Source organism: Poecilia reticulata, chromosome 6, assembly GCF_904066995.2.
Source record: "Poecilia reticulata chromosome 6, P_reticulata-male-v2, whole genome shotgun sequence".
Lineage (NCBI taxonomy): Eukaryota > Metazoa > Chordata > Actinopteri > Cyprinodontiformes > Poeciliidae > Poecilia > Poecilia reticulata.
In genome coordinates this window covers 15,264,776-15,285,115 of record NC_088835.1, presented here as the reverse complement: position 1 = coordinate 15,285,115, position 20,340 = coordinate 15,264,776, and the positions used below count along the sequence as shown (strand labels likewise).

General features: G+C 39.6%; 1 protein-coding gene across 6 annotated transcripts in view; it reads left to right on the top strand.

The window, feature by feature from the left end:
* Positions 1-5,996: 5,996 nt before the first annotated feature.
* mtss1la (MTSS I-BAR domain containing 2a) overlaps positions 5,997-20,340 on the top strand; it is a 35,281-nt gene continuing 20,937 nt past the window's right edge. For 5 of the 6 annotated variants that reach the window (XM_008411640.3, XM_008411642.3, XM_008411641.3 and 2 more), the window contains exons 1-3: positions 5,997-6,537; positions 10,262-10,323; positions 10,437-10,510. In XM_008411640.3, the coding sequence (XP_008409862.2) occupies positions 6,469-6,537; positions 10,262-10,323; positions 10,437-10,510 (205 nt within the window). In that variant the 5' untranslated portion in view covers positions 5,997-6,468. The remainder of the gene's footprint in view (positions 6,538-10,261; positions 10,324-10,436; positions 10,511-20,340) is intronic. The other variant, XM_081608029.1, reaches the window with a different exon arrangement.

Sequence of the window (20,340 nt, the reverse complement as noted above, 5' to 3'; positions counted from 1 at the left end):
TCAGAGATGCCAGTTAGCCCTGTGGTGAGAGCACAGAGAGAGAGAGACTAGGCTCCGGTCCCGGTCTCTCTCTGCATGTCTGTCCACGTGGGCAGGAGTTACCAAACCAGACACAGTTGCAAAATCTAGTTTCCACAACTTAATAAAATGATAGCATGACTCTGTTTTTGTTTGGGTTATTCTTAGATTCCTTTTTGCTTCTGCAGTATTCAGTGTTTATTGCTTTACTATTGTTTAAGTTCTCTCTTATGACAGGAAGTGGCGTATCTGGTTACTCCAAAAATACCCAGAGCAGAGGCAGTTTTTCCCTACTGTTTAGGAAGAGCAAAGGGTATCATATGCTGATCGTGTAATTGCTTCGTAAATAAACTTTGGCGACAAGACCCTTTGGGGAGGGAAAGCCGAAAGGATGATGTGATAAAAGAGAGCCGTGACACGACAACAATAGATTTAACAACATGTTTGAATTAAAATTGTAGACTGAAGAGTAAATTCCTTGGGTACAACGCCTGTGGATATTTTTGAGTTGTGCTCTGCGTTGACGTTTGTCTTGTGGTTTAAAAATAAAACTGATGAATGACGGAGAAAAGTGTGTGTGGCAGATGTACAGGGGAGACAGGATGTTTATTGGGAATGCTGTGCGGTGACCTTGTGGATGCGTCGTAAAAGGCGGTGATGTTTGACTCTGACATATAGAACGGACTGAGCCTGGTCGCCTCCAACTCCCGCTGAAGGCGGAGCTTATCATGAAATACTAAACCCAGATTGGTGGGTTGAATGGCTGTATAATCTTATTTGGTGGGATTCTATCAGCATGCCACATCTCGACTTCATAACATGTTCCCTACTTTACAAGAGTTCTCATGAAGTCAATCTTCTCTTGATTTGGATGAATGCTTGGACTCAATTTGATGTCGGTAAAATAAAATTAAAAAATGACCCTTCATCGTTAGGGGTGTTACACATCTTTCTATCAGGTTTGGGGTCAAAACGAATCGCTTACAATTTCTCACCTCGACAAAGACCCAGGTTCAAAGAAAAGTAACCACCTACAATGATGCTGCCACCACCATGTTTCACAGTAGGAAGTATGCACGTTTTGTGACGCCCAGTGCTGATTTGTGCTAAACGTACATTTTGGAATTGCTGCCCAAAAGTTCTAGTTTTGTTCCTTCAGACCAACACATTCTCTCAGGAGGATCTGATAGTTTATCCAGACTTTGATGTTTCGTTTGAAAGAAAAGACATTTATTCTGCAACTCTAAGTTCAGACAATTTTAGAATACAGAAGATTTATTTATTTTTTTTTTATGTAGAATTCAGTTAAATTCAAAAATACACTATCACTCCCAGAGGGAAGTTCAATGTCATTTAACTCAAAATTTTTAAATATGTTGTAGATATTTCTGTCTTATAACTGTTCCCTTCTGTGGGAAGGAATAATATCTAATATATCTAAGCAGTCTGTATTACTGCAAAACTTTAGAAGCCTCTGACTGAAAATACTGTTGTCGTATCATAGTTTGAGGAAGAAGATGCTCTGTAATGTTCTTCATTTCATAAAGAATCCTTTGCACTTTAATCTCCAGAGGTACCAGAGCATCCAGCTCCATGACCAATGGAAGAAATGGCCTGAACTTCCTCCATCTCCTGTCCTTCCCTGCTCTGGATCCATGATTAGCTCCTGTGATGCAGCTGCTCCCAGTTGCAAACCATCTTGTTGTGTCAAGTTTTTTTGGGGTTCTTCAAATCGCCTCGGCTTCTGCCCAAACTTGAAAAAGGCTTGCTCCCATCAAAGAGACGCAGGGACAACTCATCTCAGTGGCATCCTTTTATTTCTCTTTTCTTTTGTCTTTAAATTACTTTAGTTTACAATACAAGACCACCATAATTTTATTTGAGTGGTCAGAGTAGACACAGAGTGGTCACCAAGCAGGTTGAAAACCTACAAACAAATGAACCAAAATTACTTAGATTATAGTGAACAAAACAAACTACATTCCAAACATAAACCCATTTCATCAACTAGGTCCTCTGAATGCAGGTTAAATGATTTAATGTTCATTTCCTACCAGTGGTGTCTCTGTAGGAGCTTGAAGTTGAGTTCTTTGTTTGAAGGGATAATTCAGAACACAGGTGTGCCAAGTTACTTTATAGGCTCCTGGAGGCCTGAGTGAGAGAGATGGGTGTGCTTGATTTCCTGTGAGGCGCGTGCCAGTTGGGTGGAGATGGTAATGCACTCACAAATACACCATTTGCTGTTTTAACTTGACATGTTGCTATGGTTATGCATCAGGCCCCCAAAATAAAAAAAATAAAAAAGTATTGGGAAAAAAATCCTTCTAGCTGTAGAGCATCCAAAACCAGAGAGAACGGTTGTCCAAAATAGTTATCTTTGTTCCAGAAATGGAAGAAAACAACCAGATCTATTTGGAAATGACTACAGCTCCTTCAGTGTTGCTATCATCTCCTAACCACTTTCCTTCTTGTGTTGTCATTGGATTAAAAAAAAAAAAAGTGATTTTTTTTTTTTGTGACCATGGCCCCATATTCACTCAGTGTATAATTAGATAAAAAAATATCTGGTTTTGATACTATTGCTGGTATAGAAACTAGCAATACTGGTGCCAATTATTCCACATTTTCCTGACACTTATTTTTCCTTACCAGGACATTTCCAATTGAATATGTGGTGCTAAACTAAATACATATACACTTAAACCATTATTATCAATCATCATAACATTATTTTAGTCTTTTATTTGATTGTTTATTCAATGTTGCATGACTCTGTGTTTTTGTATCTAATGATGTAAAGCACTTTGAAATGCCTCACTGCTGAAATGTGTTATACAAATAAAATTTGATTGATTGATTGATTGATTGATCGATTGATTATTTCTGGTTCTTCAAATCCAGAACAAATTGACAGCACATCCGAATTTGAGATGGATAAAAGGAGTTTTAGCAAAGTAATATTTTTAGAGCCTGCAACTTTAACTTTAAACTTTAAAACTTTAACGTGTAATTGTACAGGATCTGTTTCCAAATTACAACTCAAAAACGTGTGGGAAGTATTTATCATGTTCTCAGTGTAATAAGTATCACAAACCTGCTATTTTGACAGGGTTGTGTGCCCTTTCAGGAACCACCGTCTATCAAACGCTTTCAAATTATTCCCCAGGATGTGTTTGGTAAGAGATGTGCAATGAACAGAATAGTGGATGGAAGTTTAACCAACTGTGATATAAACAGTGGTGGAGAAAGTACTCAAAAAATTTACTTAAGTAAAAGTACAAATACACAGACAAAAATGTACTTAATTAAAAGTCAAAGTACCACATTAACATTCTACTTAAGTAAAAGTAAAAAAGTACTGGCTTTTAAAAATACTTAAGTATTAAAAGTAAAAGTACTTGCTGAATGCATTGCCTAATCACTAATATCATTAAGTGTACCAATCGTATTTAATTTTAATACATCAGTAATGTGTCATTTTAATGAACAATGCCATAGATAAAGCATGTTTTTATTGAGTTTACTCTGTAACATAGTTTAGACTTAGATATGTGATTCTATGCATCATAATTTCAGGGATGGAAACATCTCGTCTCCTGTCCTAACATAACATTAACTTCACTTTTTTTGTCATACATTTATTTTGAAAGAAATCCAACTGGCAGAGGAGGACATGGAACCAAGGAGCCTCGTAGCAGAGTTGTAGTCTAGACCACCGAACCCAAGACCAAATCAAAACCAGTACCCCATGCTACATGACAATAAAATTAAGTGCACCTATCAAAACTGCTTCTCAAATTGATCTGAAAGATTTACTTTCCCATAAAAACACCTAGATATTAAATACTTAGAGCTGAAATAAATGTAACCAGTGACAATTCAAACTCTTCTTCATTCTGTTTTGCTTTCATCTCTGTGCCACAATACACAGAGGTCTCCTGCCATCCCTAAAAAAATAACACCCTGGGCGGTTGCCCATATTGCCAATGTCAGAAATAATAATTGTCTGCACCATTAAACAGCAATTAACAACGCTCAACTATGAACACTGTCCAAGGTCCAATAAGCAAGAAGTAACCAAGCAGGAGGAGCACCGTGACTGTTCTCATCCTCCCTCCTGCTGCAATGTCTGCCACCATGACAGGTGACGAAAACAAAGAGCAATGAGCATGCTCTGCGTTCCTACGTTCTTGTTTTATTTATTCGCCAATTAAATATAAAGATATTTTAATGAAATAAAATAGCTACTGCAGTGTACGCAGAGCATTACAAGAACAAAGAACGGCTCTCAGTGAGGCTTCAGCACTATAGGACTTGGTCAAGATCCGTCCAGAAGAATCGGATCATCCATGAATGTCATATCACTATATTGCACTTTGGTCACAGCGTTGTCCCATATATGCAACACCTCAGTCAACACCTCCACACAGTAATTCAGCGCATGAGTGACAACTTTTTTTCATCGCAGATGCAACATGTTGGAGGAAGCTCAGAGGGGACAGGGCTTTCTCTGTCATAGGTCCTAAGTTATGGAATGACTTGCCTTTGCAGGTCAGAGAGGCCCCTTCACTGTCCACTTTTAAAGTTCGTCTTAAAACCCATTTATTTTACTTGGCTTTTAACTCCTGTGGGATCTAGTTTTAGAGTGTATGTTTTTGTTTTTAAACTGTAAGAGTTTTTTTTTTTTTATTATTATGCTGTGTTTTAATGTACAGCACTTTGTATCAGCTGTGGTTGTTTTAAAGTGCTTTATAAATAAAGTTGGTATGGTATGGTATGGTAACATGTGTTTCAGTAAATACAGCTAGCTTTGCTAGCATCACGTCCACAGAGCTTACCTTTCTTTAAGCTTTCCTTCCAAGTGACGTTAAAAATTGGACGAAGTCCCCACCATCTGTGAAAGCGAAGCGCTGCTGATTTTACATGTCGCCATATCTTATGATTTATGCAGCGCTATTATATTACTGACGCTCAGAGGAAACCACTGCGCATGTCTTGGAGCTCCGTGTGCGAGTAAAGGTGGAGGCGATGGGTGACAACAGACACTAAGTCACGTTATTGCTTGGATTTTACGGCGCCACCTTAAATCCCTGAACTTCACATTTTAACGGAAAAAAAGAGCAACGCGACTTGGATGTAACGAGTAACGCGGCAGTTTTGTAGAAATGTAGTGAAGTAGAAAGTAACGATACTTACTGTAAAATGTAGTGAAGTAAAAGTAGAAAGTACCCATTATTAAATCTACTTAAGTAAAGTACAGATAGACGAAAATTGTACTCAAGTACAGTAACGAAGTACTTGTACTTCGTTACTTCCCACCACTGGATATAAACAGTATCGTATAGAATCAACATTTTATTCACTATCAAGGCTGGAGAAGTAATTATGTGTTTTCAACTTGTCACACGCCCAGAAGAAGAACAACCCAGCCAAACATTTAAATCATAAGAAAATGAGCTGCGTGCTGAGCTGAAAGATGTTCAGGGTGTGTCCCTTCAGGAAGTTACCGTCACCAAACTTCCTGGATGTGAAATAAATGCACAATATAAATTACTTTTAATCAGCATTTATTTTTTTATATGGTTTTTAGTTATATAAGCGGTAAAATATGGACAATATGGGCATTAATGCATTTATTTTATTTTTTTACAATATTTGAAAGTCATCAACACCTCTCTCGTGTTGTGCATAATCCGGTGCATACGCTGAGGCGATAATGAGCCGCGTGCTACTGTTTCTTTTAACGGGTTCGAGAATAAAGAAAAGCGAGGCAAAGCTGGCCATTATCAGACGCGTGCTCGGATACAAATAAAACCGAGGAAATCCTGCTTTGCATATGTCAAGAAAATGTTCTCCAGAAGAACAGGGTTTTACTTTTGTTTGCGTCGGGTGAAAGGAGGGCTGGAGGAGGGTGTTCCTCCCTGTCCCCTCCTCCTTACCCAGGAAAAAAAAAAAAAAAAATGACCTGCCCCTTTTCCATTCCCATGGATCGAATTACGGGAGACTCCATCTCCGAGACATCTGCTCCGCTATTAACAACAGAGCGCGTCTCCGCGTCCCCCCTGCGATTGATCCCGTCTCCCGTTGTGTCGTGGCCCCTGGTCCTGCCCTCTACCCCCCGAAACTGTGCGCTCTGCGTTGTTTGCGCTCATTATGAGGAGCCACAGTGCATGTGCCCTCCACGTTTTCCGGCGGCTTTAGTCCCAACCAAGACGGCTCCAGCCATCCAGGAGAGACGCGACGGAACGAGTTGGAGGAGCAGCCGGTGGCCCCGAGCCGCACATTTGTTTTTGTTCGTGCGCTCCGCAGGCTGCTGGCTGTGTGGCTTCGCATCCTCGGATGATCGAAACGAGCATCGACGAATTTAATGAGTGAACAGAGCTGAGCCTTGGCATCCCCGGACTGTTTCTGGTTTCTTCGTTAGCTTTCTTTTTATTTGTTTTGGACACCATGGAGTCTGTGGAGAAGGAGTGCGGAGCGCTGGGTGGATTATTCCAGGCCATCGTGAACGACATGAAGGTAACACGCAGACATTCAGCTAGTCTGGGGGTTTTGATCTGACCTTTGTGGCTGCACGGTGGCTATGCAGACGCATATATTTTTTTTACTGCCTTTGTCTGTTTCACCGGGTCCTCCCCCACATCCCACACGGAACAGGACAGGCTGAGGGATGAAACATGTTTCCCTTTGTGTTATTTGCATAGTGTTCAGCAGGTCCGTCAGACAAGTGGTTGCCACAACAGTCAAGCCGGTGTACCAACCTGTTTACCAAACACAAAAACTGCTCGGATGAAAGCGTAATTCTGTCGTATGTCAAAGAAAAGCCTACTGGAGTTACTCCAGTGGTCCGGACACACAAATCCAAAGAGTTCTTATATTCTTCTGGATCATATCAGTAAGGCAGAAGATGCACACATAATTTTCAGTTATCACAACACGAGGATGGTAGTGTGACATTTGACCCCAGACGATTGCTCCCTCTTTATCCTAATCTGGGAAGGACGCTCTGAAAGGAAATAACAGTTTCATCACCTCATCCTCTTGAGCAGAAACAGGCTTGAGAGGTTATTGATTGTGCTTCCTGATGTTTGGCCTTGTGCCAGTAAATCACTACCTTCAAAAGATGTTGCTTAGCGGCCAAGGCAAACCTTTGACCTCAAATGTTGAACTGACTCATCTGGTAGATAACGTGTAAAAAACAAGTTCTCATCTTTTTAGTGATATTAGCAGGACTTACTGAGACGCAAGTGTGTGTGTGTGTGTGCTGGGGGATGGGGGATGAAATCAAGGAAGTTGTACCAGGGTGGTCTGTTGTTGTTCATGACAACAGATGGAAAGTGTGAACATATCCATCAGGCCTGCAGGCAGCTCCCTGCCTTCTCATTGTCTAGGACCCACATGGTGCTTGCAAACCACTCAGCACTGCAAACGAACGAAGCATCAAGTTGTACGTTCTGCCTCAGTGGTGCATTTCTTATTGATCCAAAGCTCAAGGGACCTTTATACCATTGGGCCAGGCCTGATGAACGATCGTTCATCAGGCTCAGATTAAATCACCCTTCAGCTATTGGCTGCTCGGATTTAGTTTCCTACATTTCTCTTTTGTGTGGTGTGGTGCTTATGCTAGGACCAGAGAGATGCTAGCTCTCAGATACAGACAGTCTGTGTATTGATAAGCAGCCCAGCTGAATGAGGCTAAAGCCCTTAGTCAGCACAGTATCGCTGACCGGTGTCTGAGAAAAAGGACTGACCTCACTGCACCGCTGTGAGCTGGGCAATAGAGGCACACTCTACCAATCATTGTTCTCTTCTTCATAGTGAACAATGACAAGGTGTTGAGTAATCTTATTTACATGAGTCTCATGCAGTTCACTTGGACAAACTCAAGACAACCTGTGCCTTATGTGTACTGAACTTTACAAACTTAAATTCAGATTAGTTTGTCATGGAGCCTGAAGCTAATGGAGGTTCAAGCGGAGCCAAGACCAACATAGGCTTATATTGTCTCAAAAAAAACCCTCCAGACTAAAACATCATAATGGTTTATAAGAAAAATGATCCTGTAAGCTTTTAAACAGGTGGATGCATTGGACGATTATTTGTAAAGATGCCAAGGATTATTTACATAGTAGATGTTTGTATGGCATGGATTTCCATGTGCTGAAAGATGTTAAACATTTATGGTTAGTCTAACTGTCTCATAGTAAAGTAAAACAATATCATATTCAATAGAGAAGGGTTCACTTAAACTGCTGTGTTACTTTTGTAACTACATGACATGTAAAACTGTCATGTAGTAGAAAGATCAACTCCAACCTGCTCCAACCTAAATAATGATGGATTCTGGGTAAATTGCCAGTGGTCTAGCAATACATGCAGTTAATGAAAAGAGACAATGCATATTAATGAGTTTTCAAGCAAGATACTAGACTATACATCTGTTTTTTGTTTTTTGCAAATCAAGGTTATAAATGGTGCTTTGAGGAATCTGTAATCGGTGTTTAAAAAAAAATTTTTTAGATCTGACCACACTTTTCAAATGTGGCACTAATGCCCAAAGACATAAACTACATTCAAGAACTATCCCTTTAAGTCTCTTAAGTTCAGCATACAAAAGACAAAGGCTATCTGAATCCAGGCGAACTGCATGAACATCATGCAAATAAAGACACTTGCTCCTCGATCGTTGTTCACACTGAAGAGTGTTGGGCTGCTAAAAGTTCAGCTAAATCTGGTTGAAAAGGCATTAACAGTGTTTTACTCAGTTCACCGAAACAAATTCCACATAGGTATTGAAAAATGTTTTCCTTACAAATGTTAAATAGCTTTTTAGTCGACTACATTTACATTAGATTGAGTAAAATGTTGTAAGACTTAATCATCTAAGACCAAAGTAAATCTAAAATGACAACAGGTTTGCAGTCAGAATCGAAATCAGCTTAAAAATCCTTAACCTTCCCTGCAATATTTGTGATACGACCGGCCCCTGTTGGTTGTATAACAGTCTGACGAAGCTAAAAGGGAAAGAAAGAAAAGAGGAGTGGGAGGTGAGGGAACAGTCAGTGAAAGGTTGAAGTGATGACAGCGGTGACTCATCTGAATTAGAACAGCAATTCGATCAGATCCGAGTGGCACATTTTGATTACAGGCCTCCGCATGTTCCGGAGTGAAAGCTTTTGATTTCGTCCTCAAGGACCAAGGATAACGCTTTTACCCTCACCCTTCAGTGAAAGATGAGGGGAGGTGCAGCCTCTTTCTCTTCATCTAATGTATACCTTTCCATCCACTTCCCTGAAGTCATTGGGATGTGAATGAACATACTACTAATAATAAAAAAACATCAATGCCCTCCGGATGCTGTGCATGTCTTCGCCCAAGTCTTTAACCCTGGTTTCTCGGCTGTTTTGGCAGCGCGTACCTCCTGCCCCTGGGAGCCACAAACCTTACAAACTAATTAGGCACCTGTTGAAGCTAAGCATGAACAGAAAGCCTAGAAGGAGTCTAGCGAAGTTTTAATTTTCGATGTTTTTCGAAGAGGTATCTCCTAAATCACTGTCGTAGGGAAATCCAAGGAAAGCTGGGAGTTAACCTCTGTCACTGCCAGAACAGAGGTTATACCAGAAACGATGAGGAGCGAGACACTTCCCAGATTGCCTCTTGGCTATATATAGTCAGAACGTGTAACCCCGGTTTTTTGGCTCATCTCCATTAAAGAGGCGCACAGGGGTTATGCCTTTCCTCTCTTTACTCCAGGGCTCAAACTATTGCTTTAATGGGATCTAGCCTTGAATGAGTTTTATGTTTGGCTTCTGCACTTCTAGCTCAAGGCAGAGTGTGATTATCCAGAGGTAAATCTAATCCAGATTTTTCAAAGACAAGTCCATCCTGCCAGGACGTAGAAAGCGATATAAAGAGTTTCAACGTGAACTCATCATGTAAGAAGACGAGACGTATTGCCGAAGCTTTTGAAGACAAATCAGAACGTTTGGGTTGTATTTCAGCTTGTTTCGAAGGAGCCACGCTCTCTGACTTCTCACAGCCTTTCGCAGATTTAAATCTACCCTGTTGTCCGTTTAAATGAACGTTTTGTCACATTTCTCCAGACTTTCCCTCTTTGATGGAACATTATGTCTTCATAAAATCCCAACACGTGCTTACTGTGTGTGTTTAACAGAGTGTGTTTTTGCACCGTAACGTCCTTGCTCAGGTACTGGCAAACTTTTCCATTTTGTTTTCTCACCAGAGCTCCTACCCCGTGTGGGAAGATTTCAGTGCCAAGGCTACAAAGCTGCACTCTCAACTCAGGTGAGACGTTGGTCTGGATGAACAGTAACCCTCAGTGGTGAAAACTCTTATGCAATGTTTACAGACTCTCTGTGCAGTCGGAGTATGGTGAACATGTGTCTTTGTGTTTACAGGACCACTATTCTGGCAGCTGTGGCCTTTTTAGATGCCTTTCAGAAGGTGGCAGACGTGGCTACCAACTCTAGAGGTAAGGGCTCAGTTCATACCTATGTCTTATTGCACCAGAGAGAGTTTTGGGTGGGAATCTGAAAAGAAAAAGAGAAAAAAAAATTACAATGCTGATGAACATTGCAAAAACAAAGTTGCTTGTAAATATATTGCAATTTCCTCCATCTACTATTTTTTTGTTATTATGATATCCTTACCACTGCCTGTGAAATTTCACGTCAGTGACTGAATTCTGTATTTTACATGTTTTGACAGAATTTGTAAAACTCTGTTTGACTGACCAAACTCTAATATGTACATGCAAAGTCAATGCATAGTGGTCTACCTTATAGTTCATCCAAGCAGTTCTTTGCAATTGCATTATTGCGCATCATGATATTGAGATAACAACTGCAATTTGATATATTTTGCAGCTGTACATTCACTCTGATTAAATGAAGGGTTGAGATCATAAGGTGTTACACATCAGTTTTTGTGTTTTCTTACTTATTGAAGAAAGATTTCATGTCACCATGAGCTCATTTTATTGGGATTTCTAAAAAGCAAACAAGTTAATTAGACGTAGCCTGTCACATCCGACTCATCATCAGATTGGGTGGATCAGCTGATCATGATATTTTTAAATACAAGACCATGAAAGAACAGGAACTTCTTACCGTTCCACCATCTTTAGTACAGCTCAATGAACTGGTATGAACTTTTATAGCTTGAGATGTTTTAAACCACTAAATTTGCTAAATTACGCAGACTCTTGTTCCAATACGCCGACAGATTTACCTTCTCAACAAACTCAGAGTAATGTGACATTGTCCTACTACATGCAAGGAAACGGTTATTGATAATGTCTGTACTTTAACCATCTTACCTAATTTAAAAAAAACAAGTTCAAGTCCTTTGTTCACTCAACAAAAATGTTGCGGTGGACATGGAGTATTCATTTTAACAGTGACAAACTCTCAGTAGTATTTGCAGGACAACTTTAATTCACTGCTGCCACATGGTAAAGGTTAAAGAAGCTGCTCTCATGTTCTCATTATGCCTCACTTAAAAAATGCACGGCCTTTTTTCATGGCTCTGATGACAAACTCATGTATTGAGCAGCTAGCTGAAGTACAAGGCTGACCATAGCTTGTTAACTGTCTGTGTAAATGTCATGTATTGATTATTCACCTACTAGTACATTTTAATGTGGTTCCTGTTAATTATAGCCCTGACCACTGCCTTCCTGTGCAACTCTGCTTGATTAAAATCTTGCTCAGACAATCTGGGCTTTCTCCCACTGACTTGGATTTGTCTTGTAGAATTTCTTTTGGGCCAATCAGCAAACAGAAGGAGACGTTGTGAAAGATGACATTGATTTTCTGCGCTGGTTTAGATTTGCAGCCTGCCTGTAGTTTTAGCAATGGTAGCAGCTACAGGAAATGAAAGAAGCTCTTCCGTCCATGTTGGTTACTCTTCCAAATATTGAATTAATATTGACAGTCGCCTTTTTCGGTTAGCTGCAGAGCTATGAGCTGGTGCGCTACACACGTCTCGTGCAAACCTTGGTGATTCGGCCACATTTGCATCGTCCAGATCCTCCGGATCGTCTGGTCGAAGCAAATGGCATATGACTGGTTTTTAAATTAGTTGAACAAAAATGTTGTTGCAGAGCTTGCTTTTTAACACTAGATGATTTCATGTCAAAATGATTTTATAAATTATGATAATTTAATGCAAAGTTGGCATTTTTAATGGACTTTCAATGCAACGTTTAGAGCAATTTTGCATTAAAAGTGTCATTATTTACCAAATGACACTTGATGATAACCGTCATAAACATTCATAGACTTCTTTATCTTCATAACAGGTGTTATGTCATGTTTATGACAGTGTCATGTCAGTCTTATGCACACCCCTTCAAATAAAGTGTTACCCAAATTTTTAATTTGGCGGTAATTTATGGCCCTCTATCTGTTGAATTTTAAAAAAAAGTCACTAGTTTTAAGAATATGTTTTACCTGATGCATTAAAAAAATATTAGATTTTTTTCTGCTTCTACATTTTTAAATTAACTAGCATATAATAGACCTCTTATCTAGAAAAATATTCATATTTGTTACAGTACGGCGTTATGTATTCACCATTAAAACCACCAATAGGGAATATTGTGGAAAAAAATATTCTCATTGTTGATTGGATCAACACTAAGAATATGTTTTCTTTTGTTTTGAATTTTTAACTTGAATTTACTAATTTAAATTATGAGATTAAGATAAAAACAGTTTCTATATTTAATTAAATCCGGACCTAGAGGACCAGGCTTATGAAGCATGTGATGATCTATCAAATCTTATTTTTTTATGATATGTGCTGGAAAACGGTAACTAACAGACTATTCGGTTGATTTTAAAAATTCTACACGTCTTCAGATAAATCAGACAATGTTTTTTCACAACAAAATGTGGCTGTTAGGAATGGAAGAAAGAGAAACACATCATAAAAAGATAATAAATCTGGACGCATTTCCTTTAATTTATTAACAGGAAATCCCTTTTCAACCCAGAATAGCATATAACAATCTCTCTCCAAGGTAATTCTGCAGTCAGTAACATAATCACCAATTAAGTTTGTGGAGCAAAAGAAACAGCTTCAAATTCCTGATAGGAACAGAACCACTAACGCCTATCAGTGCAGCTGATATAAAATGACTGAGGCTACACCACCAACAGGGATGTGAGGTGGAGGATAGTCATGGACTCATCCAGCGGTTATTAAAAAAAATCCTCCGTCTTTGCCCTGAGCCAATACCCAGGATTGGATCAACACTGAGACAATTTCTTCACTCCTTAAAGCAAAGCGAAGGCTTAAAGCTGACAAGCAATTACATTTCTTTGAGCTGCACAGTTTCTAATGTTAAACATAGGTCTATGTGAACTATAGTTCAATACTAAAAAGTATAATTACTTAGTTTTTGTTTTTTTTTCACATTTATACACATGGTAGCCTTTTAGTGCGACATGCTCAAAAGCCTCTAATCACTGTCTTATTATGCTAAGAAGAAATAAGTGGAAGCAGCTAAAAGTGGGGAGAAGCAGCTCAAAGAAAAAAAAAAAAAGAACTTATTGTTTTTCAGTCTTAATGTCGTCTGCTTTGTCACCCTGCTCGTAACGGCAGAGAGGCTAGCTAGAAGGACGCTGATTAACATAGATTTCTTTGGACCTGATCGTCGAGAGCAGTATGTAGGTCAAAAAAAAAAAAAAAAAAATCCCACTAACCCGCATGAGCGTGCAAAGGCTTCAGACGTTCTCTCAAGCACAATCACGTGGGGGTGGATGCAAACGTGCAGGCACACACACACACACACACACACGCCCACACGTATGTTCAGAGTGTGACAGCTGGTAGCCGGCTACCTGACCCTACAGGTCACATACCAGTGCGCTTTTAAATGCTTTGTGGCAGCACCAGCCTGTCTTTACCAGTCGCTACCATAAAGGGATCTCAGCAACACTATTTCCATTTCCACACTGTCACAACCATTGATCCCATATGCCCTCTAGTAGCTCTTACCTTTTATTAACTTGGTTATCTTACTAAATAATTACTGAAGAGGAAGTGGAAGTGTTCTGCAGGACGGAGCAACGCAGACTTGGCTTAACCAGTCCGTAGTGTGCTCCAGTAAAAATGGGGGTTCGGGCCATTGTATAGGCCGAGACTTCAAAGGAGAAATGAAGGCAAGACAGCCGAATGATAGATGGCCCAAAGAGAGATGAGAGAGATGAGCAAACTGAGTTTCGCAGCTGGAGATGCATAACATCCCTGTAAGTGTGTCACTCATACACCCACTCACTCCTCTGCTCCACCACGAGGAACATTAACTGAAGGATTAATGTCATCCTTCTTAGGCCACGGACTATATGAGCGACGAGAGACTTTCAGAGCAATTAAAGAGAAACTAATGAAACATGGCTTACGCTCAAACAGAGCAAACCGTTTTTCTAAAAGGAAGACGCTGATTTCTTTTTGTTGTAACAGCAGTGAGTTTTAGATATGTTTGCGGGTGTGCGATAATAGATAACATGACAATGCAATAATATTGTTGAATATTATATCAGCTCCAACTCATTCACATTTCACTCACATTTCTACTCTTTCTTTTTAATCTTCACACTGGTTTTATCTTTCAATGTAAGACCTTGGTAGCTGCAATCTATATCAGATATGGGTATAAAGAACTATGAATGTCGATGCCAGACATATTATTTACATGTAGAGTTTAAATGTTATGGTACCTGGAATATTTTAGGATACTACATATTGCTTCCTTTGCTGTTAGGATTCTGCACACATTGATAGTGAGATGAGGACTGTAATACAGTATGTTTTGTAGCTGTAAATTTGTCCTTCTTTAATCAATGAGACACTCTATATGAATCTGTCTTTTATGAGTTTTCAGAATCAGCATTTGTGGCTTTTCATAAGGTCCAAGTCATTAAAGAAAAGACATTTATCAACATCAAGTCTTAGTCATATTGGCGTATTTATGCATGTTTTAACTTTGGCTTAAGGCTTCTTGAAAGTCCAATGCAGGTAGTTGTGTGGAAGCATGCAACACATTATCATGATATTTTTAAAGACAGTAACCAAAAAAAAAGAGTTGATCTTAAATTAACTTTGAAATGCTCAACTGTTTTCCTGCAATTGCATGTTGTTCTAAGATGTTGCAACTTTTCAACTAGGCCATTTTTTTTGCATCTGAATTTACCAAGTGGACATGTGAGTAAACCAGAAGCAGCATGGTTTATGGTTTATGTTCGTTGCATGAAATGTGTTGACTTGTGGAAAAAATGTCATTTTTGTGCTACATTGACAATAATTCATTTGACTCACTTTGTTACTTTGAAAATAAATCTGAATTTAGTCGACTTAAACATCTGAAACCTCAGACGTTGATGGAATCTGAACTTTGACATGGAAAATAGTGTGCATAGCGTGAAGACGACACGCCCAGGTGAAACATGGCAGTGGAAGCATCATGCTTCCAGGACAGGAAAAACAAAAAAATGCTAGAATTGTCATTTTAACATGCTAAAAAAAGTAAAACTCAAAATCATCTGCACTGTGTTGCAATCCATTTGCAACACCTTGCAAATATTTTATTGTTTTTTACATGGAAGAAGGTGTTCTGGCCAGATAAGAAAAAAGCAAACAAACAACCAAAAAAAACAAAAAACATTTCAAACAAAAACATGTGTGGAAGAAAAATAAATGTCAATATTACCGCTTCTTCTTGCAACAACAAAAGAGGAACAAGAAATTTAGCAGTGCTACTTATTTGCAAAGTTTCTTCTAATTATTTAGAATTTGGAAACACCAGATATGGATGACTTGCAAAATGTATCATGTGGTTTTATAATTTATTTCAACCATTCAAATTTTATTGTGAACACTATTAAATCTTTTACACTGCTACAGAAGTTGTACATGGGCGCCAGTACATGCATTTTTAATGTTGATTATTATTTCATTATTATTTGTTATTAGTATACAGAATGTGCAATTTAAAGATTAATAGTTTACTCACATTGCTTCCTTTAAAAAAACCCCAGTAGATTAAGTGATTACAAAGTACTTACTGACAATTTTTCCACCAATTTTAAAAATGGTTGATCTTTCAGTACACACTGTGCACTTTTATGCTCTCTGAACCAGACTGCCATTTTAGCTGCATTGCTCCTGTGGGAGCTGTTTTCTTCTTTGCATGATCCAAACTCTGTAATTAATTTGGCAGCAGGAATGTCGATATTCACCAAAACTAGCCCGCGCTGCTCGAGAGTAATCCTTAAGTATCTGCCTACTTGTTCCATGACCGCAGTTTGACGGCTCTGACCTTTTGACTGCTTTTACATTGTTGTAACATTTTCTTAAAAAAACACCTTTGCCACAATGTTCTCGTCTTCACAGTTTAGCCATGACAGCTGTTGAACAACTTAAAGTTTCTTGCACACCATTTTCTGTTTTCTGTCTGTGTGGCTCTTTTTCTTTGGTCTCTGCATGTGTGTGTGCGTGTGTGTGTGTTTGTGTGCGTGTGTGTGTGTGTGTGTGTGTGTGTGTGTGTGTGTGTGCGTGCATGTGTGTGTGTGTGTGCTTCTTTTTTGTACATGGGTCTGTCTGCCTGCCTGCGGTGATCATATTTGTCCCGGTGTCTCCCATAAAGCCATATAGGGCTGAACGCACCAGGGGGGAGTCTTGCCCTCGGCTATGAACTGCTAGCTGCCATCGATGTCACCCTGATCCCCGTCTTGTGTTGGGGGACGAGTTGCAGCTGCCGACACAGCTGGAGGTTTCATCGCATTCTTCTGCCGCCTGCTTTAATCCACCTTTAACATGCTCGCCCCTTCACCCCTTTAACTTTCGCATTCTCAAAACTGTGCACATTTCCCTGCTTGTCCATGCCAAGGCAGGCGACACTTCCCCTCATTCAGTACTTCCCGATTGATCCAGGGAGAGAGGTCAGGGAATAAGAACAGATTTTATGATTTCCTGTCCTAACTTTTGGTACTGTCTTTCACTGTGAGGGCAGATTGGTTTTAATATAAAACCTCTAAAAACTATATTAGGTTTCAGATCCTCCAGATGGTGACTCTTTCCACATATAGAAACTCCCGTTGTCTGTACTTCTGTTTGGGTTTCCTCTCGCTTGTGTTGTGAGTTTTAAGAGTTTATAACTACGGTCATGGCTCTGGCGTCAGCGTCTGTGTTTTATGGAGCAGCTGTATGAGTTGGCTGCCTGTGCATTTTGGCTCTGGGTTTGACAGTTTCTCCAAGCCATGTTGATTGATCTTTGTCTGAAGGCACGTCTGAATCTGCAAGACTAGAAGCCCTCATCTGTGTTCAATAAGGGTTCGTAATTGCTAAAACTATATTAGCAGGGTGTATTTGGAGAATTTAAAGCTTATGGAGACACATGTTTCATGTTTCGACACCTTTCTGTTTTTTCTTTGTTTTTTTTTTTGGAAGTTTGAGGCCCAGTGTGCTTCTTAAAGGGCAAATAACATATTTAAGAGGCGCAAAACCAGTGGCTTCGTTTGAGACGCATGTTGAAAGATAAATGATAGTCATCCTTTACAGTGTTTTTCAAAGCAGATAAAAAATAAAAATAAAAAAAAAACTTTTGACATATTGACCAAATTTGTCAAAACGTCAAAAATTCCACCAGGGAATGTAATCATATGAGCACAACTGTGTTTCTATTTACTTAATGTCAGAAAATCTAGCAAGAAAATGATTTATTTTTTATTTTTGATAACTTTCTTTGAATTAGAAAGTTTAGATACAGAATGATTACTATTTCTTTAAATAATGAAGGAAAGTCCAGATGATCATGTCACGAATTTGGAAATTTTTGATAGGTTAGTTGACTTATTTGAGTTAATTAGATGCACACCTGTGTTTAGGCAACTCACTCCATTTTTCTTTGAAGTTAGTGGTCAAATCAGCTAATTTATTTATTTCAAATAGACAAAAAGACAAACAGAAAAAGAAAGTAAAACAAATCATCATGCCCACTGACTTACACATTGAATGACGCTTAAACCTCACATTCTCATCCTTCACTTTTAATATCAACAATAGCATTTTCAGTCTTTGAGACAGCCATCCTATTCAACATATTTCCCAATAAGCTCCTTTTTGAACAGTTTTTTAAGCTGGTTTATATTTGTACTTTATCTGATCTCATCATTTAATCCATTCCATAAAACTACCCCACAGACTGATGCACAAAAACTCTTTTTGGAAGAAAACCGTGGTGTTGCACAAGTCTGGTTGATCCTTAGAAGCAATTTCCAGGTGGTTGAAGGTGCTACATTCATCTGTTGAAACAATTATAGATGTGATGGGAATATCCAATCAACTTACCACTGAAGAAGGAGACAGGCTCTGAGTCTGAGAGATGAATGTGTTTTGGTTCAAAATGTGCAGAACAAAAGCCAAATAACTTTTGAAGACGCTGAATGAAGTGGTAAGACGGTGTCATTATCCACAGTGAAAAATGTCCTGCGTCCACATGTGCTGAAAGGGCTTTGAGAAAGGAAGAAGCGTTTACTTTAAAGAAAACATAAAAGAGTCAGATTGCAGTTTGCACAATCAGAGGGACAAAGATTTTTTTTCTTTTATCTTAGAGACGTATCCTGTGGTCTGATGAAACTAAAGTGGAACTGTTAGACCATATGGATCTCTGTTATATGTAGAGGAAAAACTGGGTGCTTGTACCATCCTAACTGTTCAGCATGGGGGTGGCAGCATCATTCTGCAGGGTTGTTTTGCTGCAGGAGGAACTGGCACACTTTGTTCATTCAGGAGGAATGGGCCAGAACTTCAGCAAAATACTAACGTGAATGTGTCTTCCTGAGAGGAAAAAGTTACAAAATGACATACTCCAGTTAATGTTGTGTATTATTGTGTATTGCTTTTGCTGTAACTGTTGTGCTGTTGCCTGGTCATCTGTTTCACTTTTCAGCTTTTCAGCATTTTCCATTTTCATTTGTGGTTGAATAAAATAAACTGAACTAAACCTAGGAGACTAAGGTTAATGGCCTGTGACTGCATACCATACACACTTCATTTTTTTTTTTTTAAAGAGGTGAGCCAGGAAGGGGGGGCTGTTAGTTGACCTGGATGGGGGTTGTGGTTGGTTGCTGTGGGATTTCCACAGCTCTGGGTATCCAGGGTAGGCAGAGGCGTCGAGCTAATCCTCTTAGCCCCACTCAGTAATACACAGACAGAGACTGCCTTCACTTGCTTTCCACATCAGCCAGCTCCAGCTTTAAAAATTCACACTCTTGGATCATTGACCAGGCTGCTGTGCTCTGCAAGTTTGTCCTTCCTAATAAAACGCTCTGTTCTGAGCACCTGCACAGCAAAGCCCACAGAGTACACTCACATCTATCTTCAAAAGAACTTTACTTTTACTTCCATTCATTTTTTTTTGTTTGTTTAACCTAATCCTAAACTCGGGTCACGCAATACTCCTGAACCTAACCCCTAACCTAACAAGAGCAGGTCTTTTATGGGGCCTGGGTTTTGGGCCCCATAAGATGCAGTGGATCCTCACAACATAGTGTTTGTTGGAAAAATGACCCTTACACGGTGAGAAATGATAACGCACACACATGCACGCACACACACACACGTACACACCATAACAGAAACATACATCCACATAAAAACAGACAGGATGTTCCTGGGCCACTGCAAACCTTCACCTGCTTCCTCTGCCTCCTCTCTCTCTCTGGTACAGTGGAGGTATGCTTGTAGATCAGTGTGTCAGCGAAGCCATAATCTGCTTGGCTGCTGCACTTCTCTGGGTTGGCAGATGGAGCGGATATCCCTACCCGCCATCTGGACACCCTGGCATGGAAGAGATGTGGTCGTGGCCTCGCGCTGAGCAAGATCAGGGGATTACTGCTTCCCCCTCTATCCAAGCTATTTGTACAGGCTTGTCAAATAATGAGCACACCCTTGTGATCAGCAGCAGAACAATCATCAAGCCAGCTTTTTCTTGTCCAAGCTTATTCTGTAATCTCAGCACCAGAACCAGGGGTTAAAGTCTGGAGTTATTGGTTGAAATGGTCTGATAAGATTATAGATCTTGAGAGTTTTGGATTATTTTCATTATGTGAGATAGAGAAGTTGAAATGTTATGGCTTTCAGGACCGCTCTGGTCATATGCTGCTTCTGCAGGCGTTTAACAGGTAATCTCCATCCATCTTAATTCCTGCCAACTCATACCAGCTTCCCTTTTTTTCTGTTGTCCAAAGGTATGCCCACAGCATGATGCAGCCACCACTCTGCTTTACTACAGGG